This window comes from Hippopotamus amphibius, chromosome 2 (genome assembly GCF_030028045.1).
Source record: "Hippopotamus amphibius kiboko isolate mHipAmp2 chromosome 2, mHipAmp2.hap2, whole genome shotgun sequence".
Classification (NCBI taxonomy): Eukaryota; Metazoa; Chordata; class Mammalia; order Artiodactyla; family Hippopotamidae; genus Hippopotamus; species Hippopotamus amphibius.
The window spans coordinates 145,748,348-145,766,907 of NC_080187.1; the positions used below are offsets into that span (position 1 = coordinate 145,748,348).

The 18,560-nt window shown below is 39.1% G+C and overlaps 1 protein-coding gene across 3 annotated transcripts in view; it reads left to right on the forward strand.

Annotated features, from left to right (window-relative positions):
- The window catches only part of ADAMTSL3 (ADAMTS like 3), a 404,352-nt gene that overhangs the window by 158,937 nt on the left and 226,855 nt on the right, over nt 1-18,560 (forward strand). For all 3 annotated transcript variants that reach the window (XM_057719996.1, XM_057719995.1, XM_057719997.1), the window contains 2 exons: nt 5,957-6,193; nt 15,865-15,991. In XM_057719996.1, coding sequence (XP_057575979.1) covers nt 5,957-6,193; nt 15,865-15,991 — 364 coding nt within the window. The remainder of the gene's footprint in view (nt 1-5,956; nt 6,194-15,864; nt 15,992-18,560) is intronic.

Genomic DNA, 18,560 nt, shown 5'->3' on the forward strand with positions numbered 1-18,560 from the left:
GGAGCTGAAGGCAGAGGCAACAGAGGGGAAGTCCCAGAAATGAAGTCCTCCATGTCCCTGGGCTTTCTGCTCCAGCAGCCCAGCTGGAGGGATCCCCAGCACACGGAGGGAGGGTCTGGCTTAACCACCCTGACAGCTACATTTCTGACCTCTGCCCAGGTCAGTGGAAGACACCTGGGAAAAAAGAAGGTTCCAGGCTTCAAGGAATGACAGAAAGTTCTTTTGTGTTAGGGACATGCATTCAGAGCTCATAGACAAAGAAATTCCACTCCTGGTGTGCAGGAACCCATGCTTCACGTGGCAGCGTGGGAGGCATGACCACGAAATGAGGACCACACTTCCCTCCCTGAGAAATCAGGCATCTGTTCAGCAGCTCTCCCTGGTTCATTCTTTCAGGAGAGATGGGGCTTTGGACTGAAGGGCCAGTCAGATTAGGGGAACAGAACATGCCTATGTGCAGTACTGGGGCTCCAGGTAACCGTCAGCTTCAGACATGACCCTCTGATCAGCACTCAGCATGGACTCTTCCAGCCAGGGCTGGGCCCCCCCAGGCCTCAGGAAAGAATTATCCTTATCAGGGGGGTATAGAGCAAGTGGAGAAGTTCCCAGGGCAAGGAGGCCTAATACCTGAATTCACTCACTACTCGTCTGTTTTTATACCAGGGTTTATGGGATTAAAGGTAAAGCTGGAAGAGAGCAAAGGGAACATATTTTAAAAAATAAGTATATCATGATTTGGTGAGAGTACTTTTGTAGCTTAAATACATTTTGTATGAGCACAGAGGGAGGCCTGGCTAATTGTGCACAGTGGGGGCCCTGGGCTCCCTGACAACCTTCCAGAAGAGGTGACATTTGATGTGACCCTTGAAGATTCCTTATACTCTGGATTCTATGAATGGCCAGTTTCTGACAGTTTTCTCTTAGAGGTGTTTGTTTTGTTTTGTGTTTTTTTTTTTTTTCCATTGCCATTGCTCCTACTCTGGGCAAGGGCCCCTTCCTCTCATATCTCCAGAACTCCACTCCATCCTGCTACCACACTGGTCCTCCTAAAATGCCACCTATTCTATCCCTTTTTAATGTCACTCCCCGCTGTGGATCCCTATTGCTTTTAATTTCCCTCACTTGCATTTCAGGACCTCCAGAAGTTGGTGAGATTTGTATCTTATCCAACTCACAATTTTCACCCTGGCTGGACTAGGCTGTGCCTCATAGATACTGAATTTATTTTTTCTGTTTCTCTTTTGCTTATGTTGTTTCACATGTCTTGTCCTACTCGCATCACATCATCCTTTAGATCCCTTCTGAAGTGTTATTTCTTCATGATGCATCATTTGCTTATTCTAGTTGATAGTGGCCACCTCCAATGATTTATTTTTATGCTAGAAAGTTTTGCATTTGTTATATAAGAGGATCGCAAAATTTAACTCATACTATAACATGGATACGAAGATAAAAGAAAATATTCAAATTTGCTTATGTAAAAATCGTATTTCTCCTGAGTCTCTACTCATGGGTTATCTAGGGAGTAATTAAGTATCTAATCCAAACGAAAGCTTGGTCCAGTCCTATTATATAAATCATCTCTTAGGTGATGGTCTGTCCCTCTTGCATAAAAATACTTGGTTTCGTAGATAATCTCCCTGACTTGGCGTCTCTCCCTAAGTTGTCCCTACAGGTCTATGTGTTCTCACGGCTTTAGGGAGGGAGGGAGACCCCTGTCTTCAGAATGGTCCTTGAGTGGGTGGTGGTTGTTATCTGCTGTGCTTTAATTCCTTCCCCCATCGCTCTCCCTCTTTCCCTCCCCCATCTCTTCCCCTTTTCCTCCTTTTCTTCCTCCTAATCCCTCTCCTCCTCCTTCTTCTTTTCTGTGCTTCCCTGGCTGCCTACCTCCTCTTGACTGAGTCAAGTCTTCCTGATCTAGGATCTATTCTTTGCGTATTAGATTGATTCTTTCCTTATCAACTCCATTTATTCACTTTTAAATCTACCTTTTGGGTAACAGTTGCAAAGTCCTACTATAAGTCTACAAATACCAGTAGTAAATAACCCACTGTTTCAGCGTATTCCATGCACATAGATGCTACATCTCCAACAAGATAACAAGCTCACTAGGAAACTTGGTGGACTATATTCTTCTTTTGTGTTCCTCACAGCATGTCACCTGGGTAAAACCCATAAAGCATATTTAATAAATGTGTTGTCTTGCACTTAACTGATATGAGGAAATGCTTCTTGGGGAAAGGAAAGCAGATGGATGTTTGGCATCCAAGCTTCCTAAATGTCAACTAAACTTTAGACACAAGAATCCCTAGAGTGTCTTGAGCCAGGGCATGCGGCCCAGCTGAACCAGACTAGACAGACTTAGTGTTGACACTGGAAGAATGCCATGGAAATGAAACCATTTAATATAAGTAGTCACTGTCCCCCAAGATTACTAGAAAGCAGTATCATACAATGGAATGTTTGTTACTTTGGGAATCAGTCTTGGCTCTGTCATATTCTAGTTGTGTGTCTTTGGGCTAGCGACTAAAGACTTTCTAATCACAGTTTTCTCCATTTATACAAACAAGGATAATGATAACCCTGACCTACCTAGCTCAGAGGGTGGTAGTGAAGAGAGAATGTCAGTAATATTTCCTGGTAAACAAGAAGTGTTGTCCAGATATACGGCCGTCTTAATCAGGGATCATCATTTGTAAGGAACAGAAGCCCACTCAAATTAGCTTAAAAAAAAAAAAAAAAAAAGGGGGATTCACTGGGTGGATATTCAGTGGAATTTAGTCATAAGCACATCTCGAGGGCCTGGACCTGGGAATCAGAAGGTGAAGCCCAGGTTACTTACTCCTTCATCTGGAACCTGTGTTTTATTTATTTATTTATTTATTTATTTATTTTTTAAATGATACTGCAGTCTTTTTTTTTAAATTTATTTACTTATTTATTTATTTATTTATTTTATTGGCTGTGTTGGGTCTTTTTTGGCTGTGCACCAGCTTTGGGCTTTCTTTTAGTTGCAGTGAGTGGGGGCTACTCTTCATTGTGGTGCACGGGCTTCTCATTGCCGTGGCTTCTCTTGTTGCAGAGCACGGGCTCTAGGTGCGTGGGCTTCAGTAGTTGCAGTACCTGGGCTCAATAGTGGTGGCTCATGGATTCTAAAACGCAGCCTCAATAGTTGTGGCGCGTGGGCTTAGTTGCTCTGCAGCATGTGGGATCTTCCTGGAGCAGGCATCGAACCCGTGTTCCCTGTGTTGGCAGGCAGATTCTCAACCACTGCGCCATCTGGGAAGCCCTGGAACCCGTGTTCTATTATCTGACCTTCTTTAATGTCTAATCCATTGTTCTTTCCTGTGGAAACTGGCTCACTTTCCTTCCACATGCATCACATAAATGAAATGGCTTGCCCAGCCCAGACTGATGTGAGTTCTCACCTCCAATTCTTTTGTTGTTGTTGCAATTCCAAATTCCTGGAAATATTGACCTGGCGTGGACCAGATGTTTGCCTCTGATAATCACCTGGGGTCAAGGAGGCTAGGTCACACATACAAACCTGGCCACCCTTTCAGCAAGGGCTCAATTTAGGGGGCTTCCTAGGTGGTCTTCTTTTTATTAACCGTAGTTGATTTTGCGAAACTTCATTGGTTTGGGGGGTATAAAACATTCAAGAATCAGACAGTTAGCACTTGTGTTTCCTAGAGCGTGCTTAGGATGCTAAGTAAGCCTAATGCAAGGGAAGTTGTTTTTACCCTGTTATCTTCTACTCTCTGGTTTCGGTTTCAAAGAGTCAGATACAGAGAACATTGGCTATGGTTGAGAACAGAGGAGGTAATATAATTTTGTCACTAATGATCTTCTCTATGGCTAAATGGAAGACACAGTCTTCATTCCAAGACAGAAATGTCATCCAGTTTTAATCTTTTTCAATTTGATTCTTTCTTCTATAGGTGTGACCTAGGTGAAGGGTGAATCTTGTAAAAACAAAGAAAAATGTGGATACAATATAAGATTTTGGAATGATTCACAGCAAAATAATACAACTAATTCCAGGGGAAAGTTTATTAATTATATTTTATTTATTCCCTACCTATTTCCAAAAAGGATTAGAGGCACTTTATGAAGGCCAAAAGCATAAACACAGTAAAATACAAAAATCAAGTAGCAAAAAGAAGATAAATAGAACAAATTATATTTTAAAATTCTGGCTGATAATTTGTTAATAACTATTTGCAGAAAAATAAAGTTAGATTTCTACCTTACTGCACAGATCAAAATAAATTCCAAATGTAATAAAGAATTAATCATAATTGCTAAACTATAAAAGAACTAGAAAAATACATTTAAATATTTATCTGTTTTCAGGGCAGGGTGGGAAAAGTATATCTCATTAGTAAAGAAAGAAACCTCAAAAGGAGATATGAATAGAGCTGACTACATAAAAATTTAAAACTTCTTGACTTCACAAAGCACCAAAACCAAAATTAAATGGGGAAAATATTTCCAATACAAATGACAAAGAGTTGATAACATCACTATGAAATTTAATAGCTTTATCTGTAAAATAACGAAAACACAAACATTTCAATAGATAAATGAAGGACAGCAAACAAGAATTTTTTGAAGAATTAATACAGAAAGCAAATATTCATGAAAAGATATCAAACCTAAATAATAAGAAGGAAATGCAAATTAAGATGTTTAAATTCTGTGTAACACTTATTGGAAAAAGTGTTAGAAAATTATAATATCCAAACTGAGAAGAGGTGCTGAGAAAAGGGAACTTATGTAGCCTGGTGATAATAATAAGGCCTTCTTGAAGGGCAAGGTGGTAATATTTTGAAAAGCTAATGAAACACACCCTTTTTCTCAGAAATTTTATTTCCAGAAATTTGTCCTTGGGAGATAATCAAAAATCTGTGCAAAGATTTATGTCTAAGAATCTTCGTTATTTATTCTTTTTTTGAATAGAAACTATTCCTAAAGTTTTTATAGTGAACATTGATTTCTTTTACAGTAAGAGAAAAAATAATATATTGCCTTTCTGTATCTACTTTCTTTAATTGGGAAGTTTGTATACACTTCATTCATTCCCATTAATTGGGAAGTTTGTGTTCAGTTTGGAAGAGTAAAGTAACACTTTGTCATCCATCATCTTGCTTAGGAAATATCTGATGAGATTGATTAGTAATTAAATAAAAGGATCCTTGAGTCATGAAGACTTGTAAAACACTTTGTACTATTATTATGAGAGCTCCTTGGGGTGTTAACTTGGAATTTATTTACTTTCGTTGTAGACACAATTTGAAAAAGCTACATTATCTCTTTCCATTCTGTAGGCATTTGAAGGCAGGCACTGGGTACCAGTAAAGAGCGATGGCTTGGGAGCCTGACAGCAAGGGAGGAAAGGCGATGAATGAAACAACAATGACAAAAACAGTGAAACAAACACAAGTCCCCACATAGCACAGCAGTTTGGGTCCAGTTAAAATAATGGCTAATAATCCTTTACTTTGAAATGGCTCCTAAAGTCATGGATGATAATTAATATTCCCTATGAAGACCTGAGGTCACCTGGAAAAATAAAAAACATTCCATTTTCCCTTGTCTCAAAAAGAAGGAGGTTGTGTAATGCATTTGAAAATTTATATCCGGGATGGTTAAAAATAGACCGAAATTTGGCATTTAAATATGATAAGCTTTAACTAACTGGGAAAAAAACTACCTGGGCGGAAGAATAATTAGAATAAATGAGGTGATTCTCTCCATTATCAGAGAAGTACCAGTAGAATTCCACACTATAGATTCTGTTTTGAAGTTTAAAATAAAAAAAAGTGAAAGAATTAAGTGACATCCAGGAGAGAAGCAAGTGGGGACTCTCTTGGGACGCAGGTAAACTTGTTCAGCCTTCTGCTGGCCCATCCCAGTGGGTGATGTGCATGTGGCCCTTTTTCTCTGCCTCCAGGACTGCCCTCCAGATGCAGAGGACTTCAGAGCCCAGCAGTGTTCAGCCTACAATGATGTCCAGTATCAGGGGCGTTATTATGAGTGGCTTCCACAGTACAATGATCCTGCTGCCCCCTGCGCGCTGAAGTGTCACGCACGGGGACAAAACTTGGTCGTGGAGCTGGCACCCAAGGTCCTGGATGGAACACGTTGCAATGCTGACTCCTTAGACATGTGTATCAGTGGCATCTGTCAGGTAAGCCACACCTGCTTCCCAAACCGCTGGTTCAGGGATGTGCCACGACCCCTCTCAATAAAGATAATCTTTTTCTTCTGTGCTTTTGTTCATGCAGATGAAATACTGTCTTTGATCATTTTAATGTAAAGTGTATTTTTGGGAGTATTACTCACCTGTAGATTATGTTTTACTTATTTAAAATAGTAAATTTTGCCCCCATGAAATTAAAAGATTGCAATATATGACTTGTGATTTTTCCAGATCAGCGGTTCTCCAACTTGAAAGTGCATCGGAATCACCTAAAGGACTTGTTAAAACACAGCATTCTGGGACCCAGTGCCAGAGTGTCTGATCCATTCAGTCTGGGGAAGGGCCTGAAAATGTGCATTCCTAACAAGTTCCCAGGAGATGCTGGTGTTGTTGGCTGGCCCAGGGACCCCACTTTGAGAACCACTGCTTTGGTTTTGGGTTTTGGGGAGCAATGACTTATTTACTAAGTAATTAGCATGACTGTATTCCAGCAGGCTTTTCAGAGTGGACTTTGCAGAGCTGTGATGAGTGTGGCTGAAGAATAACCCCCACAGCTTGTAATGTGTCTGAGGATTCAGGGGACTATGACTGGTTGCTGAGATAGTATGGGGATAGTAGAGAAAGGATAGGATTCCACCCCTTTCCTTTGATCACTGGAAAAAAATTGTAAACATAACGAATGTGTAGTATTCCGTCTACCCTATTACATTCATAACAAAAATGGTAATAACAATAGCAAATGAAGCTAACCATCTACTAAGCGTCAGACAGTGCCAGGCATCTCTGACTTCGTATGCTTAGACGAACCGTGGTCTTGCTCCTCAGACGAGCTTCTCCTTCCTACATGTTTTCACCTAGAAAACGACCTCCACTTACCATGAAACCTTGGAATCATTCTTGATTCTTCTCTTTCAACCCACACATCTAATCCATTTCCAAGTCCTGTCATTTCTACCTCCAAAGCCTCTTTTGAATTCACAGTTTCTGTCTCCACTGATTTCTTTCCTAGTCTAAGCCCCGCATTAGCTTTAAACTACAATAGCCTCCTGTCCTGATCTCCCAGCTTCCAGCACTGGAAGGTCTGTGATCCATTCTCCACACAGCAGCCAAAGTGATTGTCTTAAAGCCTAAATCAGAGCTTGTCACTCCTCCCCCCAAAATCACCACATGGCTGTCATTGCATTGATGAGGACATCCAGGACCCTTGCTTACCTTTCCAGGCCCTTCCTGAGCTCTTCTCTCCCCTTTCCCATCTTTTTAAAAAGGGACTCAATGTTTTAGATTCAGAGCAAAATTGAGTGGAAGGTACTAATGTTTCCCATATATCCCCTGCCCGCGCACATGCAGAGCCTCCACCATTTTCAACACTCCCCAACAGAGCGGTACCTTTATTACAACTGATGAACTTACATTGACACATCATAGTCACCCAAAGTCCATAGTTTCCATTAGGGTCCACTCTTGGAGTTGGATATTCCATGGGTTTGCTCAGAAGTATAATGACATGTATCTGTCATTATGGTATCATATAGAATATTTTCACTGCCCTAAAAATCCTCTGTGTTCTACCTACTCATCCCTCCCACTCTTTACTCTGGTAACCACTGATCTTTTAACTTTCTGTATAGTTTTGTCTTTTCCAGAATGTCGTATAGTTGAAATCATACAGTGTGTAGGCTTTTCAGATTGGCTTCTTTGACTTAGACATATGCATTGAAATTTTCTCTATGCCTTTTTATGACTTGATAGCTCATTTCTTTTTAGTGCTGAATAATATTCGGCTGTCAGGATGTGCCACATTTTATTTACTCATTCACTTTACCAAAGGACATCTTGCTTGCCTCCAAGTTTCGGCAATTATGAATAAAGCTGCTTTAAACGCCCACATGCAGGTTTTTGTATGGACACAACTTTTCAACACATTTGGGTAAATATTAAGGATGTGATTGCTGTATCATGGTGAGAGTATGTTTAGTTTTGTAAGAGAGTCTCAAACTGTCTTCCAAAGTGACTGCATTTTGCACTCCTACCAGCAATGAATAAGAGTTACTGTTGTTCCACATCATCGCCAGCTTTTGGTGTTGTTCTTTTTCCAGATTTTGGTCATTCTAATAGGTGCGTAGTGGTATCATATTATTGTTTTAATTTGCAATTCCCTAATGGCATATAATATCAAGAATCTTTTCACATGCTATGTGTCACATATATATCTTCTTTGATGTGATGTCTGTTCAGGTCTTTTGCCTATTTTTTAATTGGGTTGTTTATTTTCTTATTGTTTAGAGTTATTTATGTATTTTGGATAACTGTCCTTTATCAGATGTGTCTTTTGTAAATATTTTCTCCCAGTGTGAGCTGTCTTCTTATTCTCTTGACTGTGTCTTTTGCAGAGCAGAGGCATTTTATTTATTATTTTATTTTATTTTATTTTATTTTTATTTGTTTTTGTTTTTTGATGTGGACCATTTTTAAAATCTTTATTGAATTTGTTACAGTATTGCTTCTGTTTCATGTTTTGGTTTTTTGGCTGCAAGGCATGTGGGATCATAGCTCCCTCAACTTGCAGGGCTCAAACCTACACCCCCTGCATTGGAAGGCGAAGTGTAAACTAGTGGACTGCCAGGGAAGTCCCCAGGCTTTTGATTTTAATGAAGTCCAGCTTATCAATAATTTCTTTCAGTGATCATGCCTTTGGTGTTATATCTAAAAAGTCATCACCATAGTGAAGGTCACCTAGGGTTCCTTCTAGGTTACCTTCTAGGAGTTTTGTAGTTTTGTGTTTTACATTTAGGTCTATGATCCATTTTGAGTTAATTTTTGTGAAGGATGTAAGTCTGTGTCTAGATTCATTTTTTTTGCATGTGGATGTGCAGTTGTTCCAGCACCATTTGTTGAAGAGACTATCTTTTGTCCATTGTATTGCCTTTTGTCAAAGATCACTTGGTTGTATTCACAAGGGTTGATTTCTGTGCTCTGTATTCTGTTCCATTGATCTATCTGTCTACTCTGTTTCCAATACCATACCATCTTGATTATTTTGGCTTTGTTAGTAAGGCTTGAGGTGGGCAGTGCTCGTTCTCTGACACTGCTCTTCTCCTTCAGTATTGTGTTGACTGTTCTGGGTCTTTTCCCTCTTTTTGTAAACTTTAGAATCAGTTTGTTAATATCCACACTATAACTTTCTGAAACAAGTTGGAAAGAGCTCATATCTGGATAATATTGAATCTTCCTATCCACAAAAATGAAATCTCTCTCCATTTACTTAGTTCTTCTCTGATTTTTTTTCCACCTGCTGGATCTATCCATTTCTGATAGAGGGGTGTTGAAGTCTCCAACTATAATGGTGGATTCATCTATTTTTCCTTGCAGTTGTGTAGGTTTTTGCCTCATGTGTTTTGACATTCCACTGTTAGGCACATACACCTTAAGAACTGTTATGTCTTCTCGGAGTATTGACACCTTTATCATTACATAAATGCCCTTGATAAATTCCCTTGCTCTGAAGTCTGCTCTGTCTGAAATTAATGTACCTACTCCTGCTTTATTTTTATTAATGTTAACATACTATGTCTTTCTCCATCCCTTTACTCTTAATCTGTAGATGCTTTTATATTTAAAGTGGGTTTCTTCAGACAACAGATAGTTGGATCTCGTTTTTTGATCTATCATGACATTCTCTGTCTTTTTCATTGGTACATTTAGACTCACTGCCATACGCCAGAACCTCCACAGTGTCTGGCCCCATCAAAGGTCCTCAGTTAAAAACTGGCTGAATAAATGAGTCTTATCTACTTGCAAATGGAGAGGCTACTCATAACTCTTGGTCTCTCTTTCATTTCTCTCTCAACCTCCAATGTTGAATTTTCTAGTACAAGCTTGGTGTCCATTCGGGGAGATTCCACAGATTCCTCCAATACACCATCAGAATTCCTCCAATACCCACCCCTTCTCAAATGAACTAGTATTGTCCTTCCCAGATCCACTGGTTATTCTAACTGCTATTTCTATTCATTTCTGTTTATGAGACCGCACTTCTCAGTGCTACTTCCCTGAATTCATGTTGTAGTCACAGAGTGTATTTGCTTACATGTCCTCTATATCCTGGGACCTCTGTTAAATCTCTCACATTTTACCCTTCTTTCCTCTCTCACTTTAACCTTTTTACCCCAAGACTAGACTAGCCAATCTCCGTTGGTGGCCTAAACAGTATCTCTTCCTTTCTCTCCCACTCTTAAACTATCTTCTTTGATGTTTGCTGTTGACTGATCTTCCCAAAGGTCAAAGTTTACTTCTTCATGCCTCTATTTTATATGCTGTCAATTATTTCCCTTTGTAACCACCAGTTAACTTTTGGGCTCGTCCACTAAATCATAATAATAGCTATTATCTGTCAGTGAAATTATGCTTTTTTGTTTTCCAAGTTTTTGACAATGAGTGTGTATTGCTTTTATAATGAAAAATAATTGTTATTAAAAAAACAATTGAGTTTGGGCTAAAGAGGAGCAATGTGATCAAGATAATGTTTTGACATTGAGGTTTTGAAAAGTTGAATAGAAGTGCTGTTAAGGACAACTGTAAATAAGTGGATTTATAGTGATTTTTTATTTATAAGGCAGCGTGAAAATAAGTAGGACTAGTTTATTTGATACATTTAAAAAACATTAAACTTCGTTTAAAAAAAACCTAAAAAAATAAATAAATAAAATTGTTCTTTCATGAACAGCATTTCAGGAACCCAGCACAATAGCTGTCACATGGGATCCCTGCAGGCTACACTGGTTTCCTTTCCTTGGTTTCTGCTAGTGCTCACTGACCAGAGCCCCCTCTTGTTTGGCTAAGGTGCATAGTTTGCGCCAGTAGTTTCCAAGGTTTGAAGGAGATTGCAGGATAAAGGTGGTTTTCAGTGCCAAATTCATCTCTTTAGAATATGTGTTTCCCATCATGTTTTTGTGAGTCTAATGGCTAAGCAGATTCTTTGGGCAGTCACAGGTGATGCCTTGCTGAAAGCTGAGTACTCTTCTGGCAAGGCTATTCAGGTAAAAATGAATTGGACGCACTTCTTCAGAAGTGACTCAGAGGCTTCTCAGTTGAATTCAATGGGAAGCTTTCCTTCAGTGGGATAACGTTCACATAAATTCCCTTTCCCGTACAACGTGGCCGTGGCTGTCCACAGCCATTAGGATGGGAGAAAGTAAACTGTGTGATTCTCTCTGATCGCCTTAGGGTCAGTGAACTGGTCCCTGATGTTCACTTGGCAGAGACTACAGATAATTTTTGCAAGTGTGTTTATAGTTTACTCATTTACATGACCGTGTCACCGTGCTCCCAGGAACAACCTCCCATGAGTCTGAGCTCAGCAGACGCCGTGACAACTATACTCACTGAAAGAAATTTGTTTCTGCTTTGGAGGTCTGATTTTCATCAGAAACAATACCTGGTTGGAACCAGATCTGCAGAACAAGTCCAATTTATCACGCAGGTTTATTGAATTCTTTGACGACGGGGTAACTGAAGAAATCAGTTTGAATTTCTAATAAAAAGAATAGCATCTAACACGTACTGGGCACTTACAAGGTGTCAGACATTGTCTATGCACTTTACTGTGTTAGCTAATCATACTCTGTGAAGCCGGGATAGCCATTATCCCCGCTCTGTCTATAAGGAAACTGGAAGTTGAAGAGGCTAAGTAATTTGCCCAGTTGGCACAGCTAGAAAATGGTAGAGCTAGAATATGAGTCCAGGAAACCAAATTCCAGAATCTTTTTTCTTACCCATGGTGCTATACGGATGACATTTGTACTTTTTGTATTGCTACCAATATAGCTGCAGTTTGTAACTGGAAGTAAGATGTGATTCTAGTGGATGGCAGTCAGCACAATAGGTGAGTGACGCTTAGGCAGTTGAGTATAGAGGCTGAAACTCAAATATCTACACTCCACTCAGGGAGGAAAACTGCTCAAGTGTAGTCATAGGGAGTGATGAGGGCTATCATGAGCTGGAGAATATATACCTGCTCATTGATATGCTTAAGGGAGCAACCGTGTATAAACATGTCAGAGTTTTTATCTATCAACAGGAGCTGGAAAGCTGGATTTTAATGTGAAATGGCCAATTTCAAACAACCCTTCGATGTTAATGGCTCTGCTCTGTCCATTAATAGTTAAATAGGACTCCAGTATAAGACGGCCTAGGTTTTCCTTCAGTAACCAACAACCCCCAAAGCTCTGTGGCTTAAAACTATTAGAGGTGACTTTTAGGGCATGCTACTTGGTCAGCATGGATCGGAGAGGTGTTTTCCCTTGAACATCTCAGAGACCCAGACTGAGGGAGGCTTTATTTGAACACGTTTTGCATAAGAACTACAGCAGTGAGAAGAGGAACGTGTGATTCACGCGCTGACCCTTGAAGCTTCTTACAGAAGTGACACAGACACTTAGACTCATATTTCGTTGGCCAAAGGCAGTCAGTGACCACACTTAATTTCTGAGGGGGTGGGGAAGTGCAGTCCTCTGTGGACTGAAAGGAGAAGCTAAATATTCGTGAATATTTCTAATGACTACCATAGCTCCACGTCCTCTGATTTTTCAGGCAGGAATGTTAGAGTTTTTTGTAAGGTAGAATCCAGTTTTCAAAGATGTCAAACAGAAGTTGACTCAAAAAATTCTTTGCTTCTTGAAGGATTAAATTTGACTGATCTGAAAAAAATCATATTTTTGCTTCATATGGAGTAATGACCCTTATTTGAACACTGACTTCTATGAGCTGATTAAGAAATTATATGCCAGAACTATGAAATAATAGCTGAAGTGATGATTTATATATGAGTATTTATTCCCCAAAGCACTGCTCATATATCTTAAATTTTTTATATTATCCCCTATCTTGTGAAACTTATCTCATCATCTGTACTGTAGAATATGAATCTTGTCTTACTGACTTATGCTCTGTAGTGGCTGGCTCTATAGAAACGGGTTATATATGGATGTTAATAAATTTTACTGATATGTTTATCAATTAGTGTTTTTAAATCATTACTACTAGAGATCTTGACTTCAGGAGAAGTCACAGAAGTTGAAAACACTTGAGGCAATTCTTTAGAAGTTGCTCATTTCTTCATTGTGATGAGAACCGAGAGCCAAAATTCAGTAGTCCCTCAATTTCAAGGGCAGTTCTGGCCTATATTCTATGAATCACAAGGCAACCAGACCTTCTTTTCAGATATTATTTTTCTGTGATGTTTTCACATGCTTTTTTTGGCTGTAAGATTTGGATGAAGTGTAGCTTTAAAATTTACGAAATAAATGTCAGTGCTCAGGGAGGTATTGTATTCCTCAAGATCTTGCAAGGCTCTAAACATGCTTGAAAAGAAGCCCATCCTAGCTCCTAAACCCACACCCTTCCTGGATGACCAGATAGAGGGTGATTTTCATTCTCATGATGTGCAAAGTGCTCAGGGACACAAATGTGTGAGGACAGAGCTTGGCCCAGGAACAGTGCTTCTATAATTTAATGGTAGAATTACTCCCCTTGGAGAAAGTTGCATGAACACAAGTTACTCATTGATTGAATCTCAACCATGCAAATGTGTTTCCAAAATCAATCACTCTTAAGTTATTCCACATGTACTTGTAAATATTAACATAATGGCCCATGTAACTGGGTTCATGGTTGTCCATCTGCTGAGACTAAAGGTAAGGAAGGTATAGCATAGTGTTCAGATTCTGCTGTCAGATACCCTGGGTTTTAAAACAATATGCTAGTTGTGTAATGTTTGAGAGTCGCATAACCTCAGTAACAGTCAGATACCTTATTTGTAAAATACAGAAAAAAGCCTTCAAAAGATTTGCTATGAAGATTAAATGAAATAATGTGTATAACATGCTTAACATAATGTCAGGTACATGGTAAGCATTCAATAAAAATCAACTTATTATTAATAGTTTACTATTAACTTTATAAAAAGCATATAATCAGGATGAAAGGGTCTCAAAGGATTCAGCTGCTCATCAGATAATTTATTCCCGTCTCCAACTTTCCTGCCACAAAGTCTCCTACCTAGCCCATGGTTGAAGTTTTATTGTTGGATAACTCTGACTTTAAAAACTTTCTCAGATTGGACTAAATTATGCCAAACCTGTAGCTTTCACCATTTGAAAATACACAGAGCAAATATAAACCCTTTCTTCATGACAGCCCTTTGTGAATTTGAAAATATCTCTAATCCTAGGCTTTTCCTTAAACTTCCTTGGAAATTTTCCTACCTCTCCCTGAAACTTTCATTTGATCTTTTTCCTTTCCTTCAGCACCAACATTTGGAAAGCCTAGTGTATAGATGTGGTTTCAGCTTCCTCCAGTTTTATATTCCCTTCAACACCTTGGATGCAAAATCTGACCCAGTAATTCCCCAAACCAAAGAAGCATAGGCGTTCAACTCAGGAGTCAAAACAAAATGAGAAACAGAGAGAGATGATTAAAGGGGCTCTTTCGTTGAGCCCTTTGAGTATTCTAATCAGTATACTAAGAATTTCACATGTATTTTCTCATTTCATTCTTCATAGACCCTATGTGAAGTATGTACAATTGCCCCTAGTTTACTCTTGAGGAAAATGAGTCTCCTAGAGTTTGCATTGTTCAACATCCTGCAGCTTGAAACGGGTGGTACGACAGGGCAGGTTTTTTAAGTGAGCTATTTGCCTCCAAGGTCTCTGAATTCACGCACCAGGCATATAAGTACAAATAAAGTTGAATGTGTATGGGGAGGTAGAGATACACCAGCTCATCAATTAATATTATTGGGCGCATATCATGTAAAAGACATATTTGTAAAATGAAAAGAAATGTAAGACGTAGCCCTTTCTCTCATAAGGAAGCTTACAGTCTAGCAAATACCCACACACCACATAAAAGTAATGATTCAAAAAAGACCAAAGGATATTAGTATAAGCACATTCTATGAATTCTCATTAATTCATTTCTTATATTTAAAAAATTGTTTATAAAAGCTTTTTTAAAGATTATGTATATATACATATTGCATATATAGGTATATATAATGACACAAAGTAGAGATATGTAGGTCTGGCTATAGATAGTGATAAACAGACGGAGATACGAAGATACAAATACAGATAACAGAATACAGAGAAATATGGTTATATCATCGATGTTAAGATACAGGTATAGACTGAGATTAAAAACAGAAAAAAAGAAATTAAAATAAAACTATGGACCAGAAGAATATACATCAACTTCAAAATAGTGGTCATTTAGAGGAAGAAATGAGAGAATAGGACTAGGGTAAGGATAGAAAGAGGGGGAAGGGGTGGGGAAAGAGGAGAGAGGAAATATTTGTAATGGTCCATTTATTTTATATACACAAACTATCTGAATAAAAATGTAAATACAAAACTAAGAGTGGCAGCATCAAGGGGCAGCCTCAAGTCTTCCTTTTTGAGTTATTTAGGCTTTGGATAAGAATCACATAAATGACATGATACTGTCAAGCTTTATATATTATTGTATATTTTAAAAATTATATTCTCATAAAGAGAGGCGACTCATGCATTTAAGAAGGATAACACCATGAATACGGTTTCTGACATACAGAAGGACATCCCTGTGTCTCTACCCACTCCTGACCGCCATGCTTCTGTCTGCAGGCAGTGGGCTGTGACCGGCAACTGGGGAGCAATGCCAAGGAAGACAACTGTGGTGTCTGTGCTGGTGATGGCGCCACCTGCAGGCTGGTGCGGGGACAGTCAAAGTCACACGTTTCTCCTGAAAAAAGTAGGTTTTAAACCTGATACATCACCCTAAAACAACATGTGCTGTAGACTGGCTGATACTAAGATAACATTTTCCTAATGCTAAGCTTTTTAGTTGCAAAGAACATTTGACCCGTGTTCTAAAAGACAAAGTTCTTCCAAAAAGTGTAGTATGTCAAATTTTTATTCCCATTACCTCTTCTAAGACTACCTGTTTCTCTGAACATTTGCCAGTACAGAGTGTGACTGTATTTTTGTATTTGCTGATTTCTTAAGGTAAACTATGAGTCATTATTTCTTTTTTATTTTGCCCGCTTTTGATTGCTAACAAGGTAGAAAATAATCATCATGCATTTATTGCCCATTTATACTTCTTCATCTTTCAATTAGCTGTTGAAGTCATTTACTCTTTTTCCTGTTTGGATGGTGATCTTTTCCTCACTTGTATGATGCATATATTCTATTTGTTTGTCTGTTGTACCTATTTCTAATGTTGTTCTCATTTTGTTATTTGACTTTCAATATTGTTTGCATTTGTGGAATCAATAGTTTCTAAGTTTTACATATTCAGAATTTTCCATCTTTTAAGTTCTATAATATCTGCTTAACATTTTTTTTTAATTTGGGGGTTCAGTCAACTTTTTCTGTAAAGGGCCAGATAGTAAATATTTTTGGGCTTTTCAACCCATATGGTTTCTGTCTCAACTACTCAACACTGTGCTGTTTCAGGACAAAAGCAGCCACAGACAGCTTGTGAACCAAGGAGCAGAGCTGTGTTCCAATAAAACTTGATTTACAAAAACTAGCCTGCAGGCTGAATTGACTCTCAGGTTGTAGTTTGCTGACCCTTGCCTTAAAGGGAAAAAATTATACATGTGTGCCTTCTGCCAGTGCTTTTTTAATGTGTTCCTGCTTTGAAATTCCTTTGAATTTATTTGGATGAAACTTATGAAATAGGGATTTTACTAATTCTCCCAAAATGGGAAGGACCTTATAGGAGCGGTGGAGGGTGGGGAGCATTTTCTAAGCAAAGGAAACACAAAGTTTATGGTGTGACTCTAGAGGGAAGCCTGGATTTCCTTGAGGAACTATTAGGATTGCACATTGGATAGGGTGGTGGGAGGTAAGACAGAGTGGGATTCAGAAGGCAATCATAAAGGCCTTCACTGTTGTGCTTCACATTTCGGGTGAAGTGGAATCACTAAAGTAGTTTAGGCAGTGGAGTGACATGGTTAGATTTGTGTTTTAATGCAATAATTCTGGCGGTATGTGGAGGTGAGCCTGGAAGCAAGGAGCCCAAGTAGGGTGCTATTTTTAAATACTTCTGGGTGTTTGAAATAATGAGGCCTTCGTCTGGGGTAGCATGGTGGGAGAGGGAGAGGAGAGAAGAGATGGGAGAGAGATTTAGGAGAGAGAGTCAGCAGAGTTTGATAATCCTTAGAGTGACTAGTGTAAGAGAGAAAAGGAAGCTAGGATGATGCAGATTTTCCAGCTTGAGCAGCTGGGTGGATTTCTTTGCTGTTCATCTGGATGAGGAATGTATGGAGAGGAGACACATTTCAAAGATAAGGGTTCACCTCCTTGGGTTTCTCTTCTTTCCAGAAATTTGGCCCCATGAGTATTCAGTGCCTTGGTCCCTTTCTGATACCTTCAAACGGATGTTGAATTATATTTTGTGTGGGATTGAAGGGCTGATCTGAAACATGACAGTCCATTGTTGCTAGAGGCAAAATCCCGATGTGTTGGTGGTCTTTAGTCACAAATTAGCTGAGTCCATCCAAAGAGAGTGTATAGAATATATCAGGAAGCCAGGGGGATTTATCCGGGGACAAAGTGTAAGGGATTCAAGTGAAAAGATAGTGAGTAGAGTAGGTAAACTCAGAACTCAGTGAAAGCAGCATCGAAGCCGAAGGAAGAAGTAATTCCGAAAAGGAGGTAATAGTTGGCCATGTTAAATGCTGTTTTGAGGTCAACTGGAATTAAGGTCCAAAAATTCCTCTTTGGCAATGTGAAGCCAAATTTGTGACTTTAGCAAGTGAGGTTTCAATGAATTTCTGGCGGAAACCAAAGCCTGATTGCAATGGGTTTAGGAGTGAACAGAAGGTAAGAGAATGTATCAAGGGAAGGATTTTCCCAGGACTAAAGGAGGGGTACACACCCACACCATGTCAAGAACTGGATAACTACGGGCACCCTTGGAGAACATGGTGAGAAATTAACTGTGTTCCAATACAGTTTTTTTGTTTGTTTTTCTCTGTCCATAAGGAGGTAGAGTCAGCTACTTAAGAGTGTGAGGGCTCTCAAACAGATTCGCAGATATAGAAAACAAACTTGTGGTTACCAAAAGGGAGAAGGAGTGGGGGGAGGAACAAATTAGGGGAATGGGGTTAACAGATAGAAACTACTATATGTAAAATAGATACGCAACAAGGATATACTATATAGCACAGGGAGTTGTACCCAATATCTTGCAATAACCTGTAATGGACTATAATCTGCAGAAATGTTGAATCATGATGCTATATACCTGAAACTAACACAATATAGTAAATCGACTATACTTCAATGAAAAAAAAAGAGTGAGGGCTATC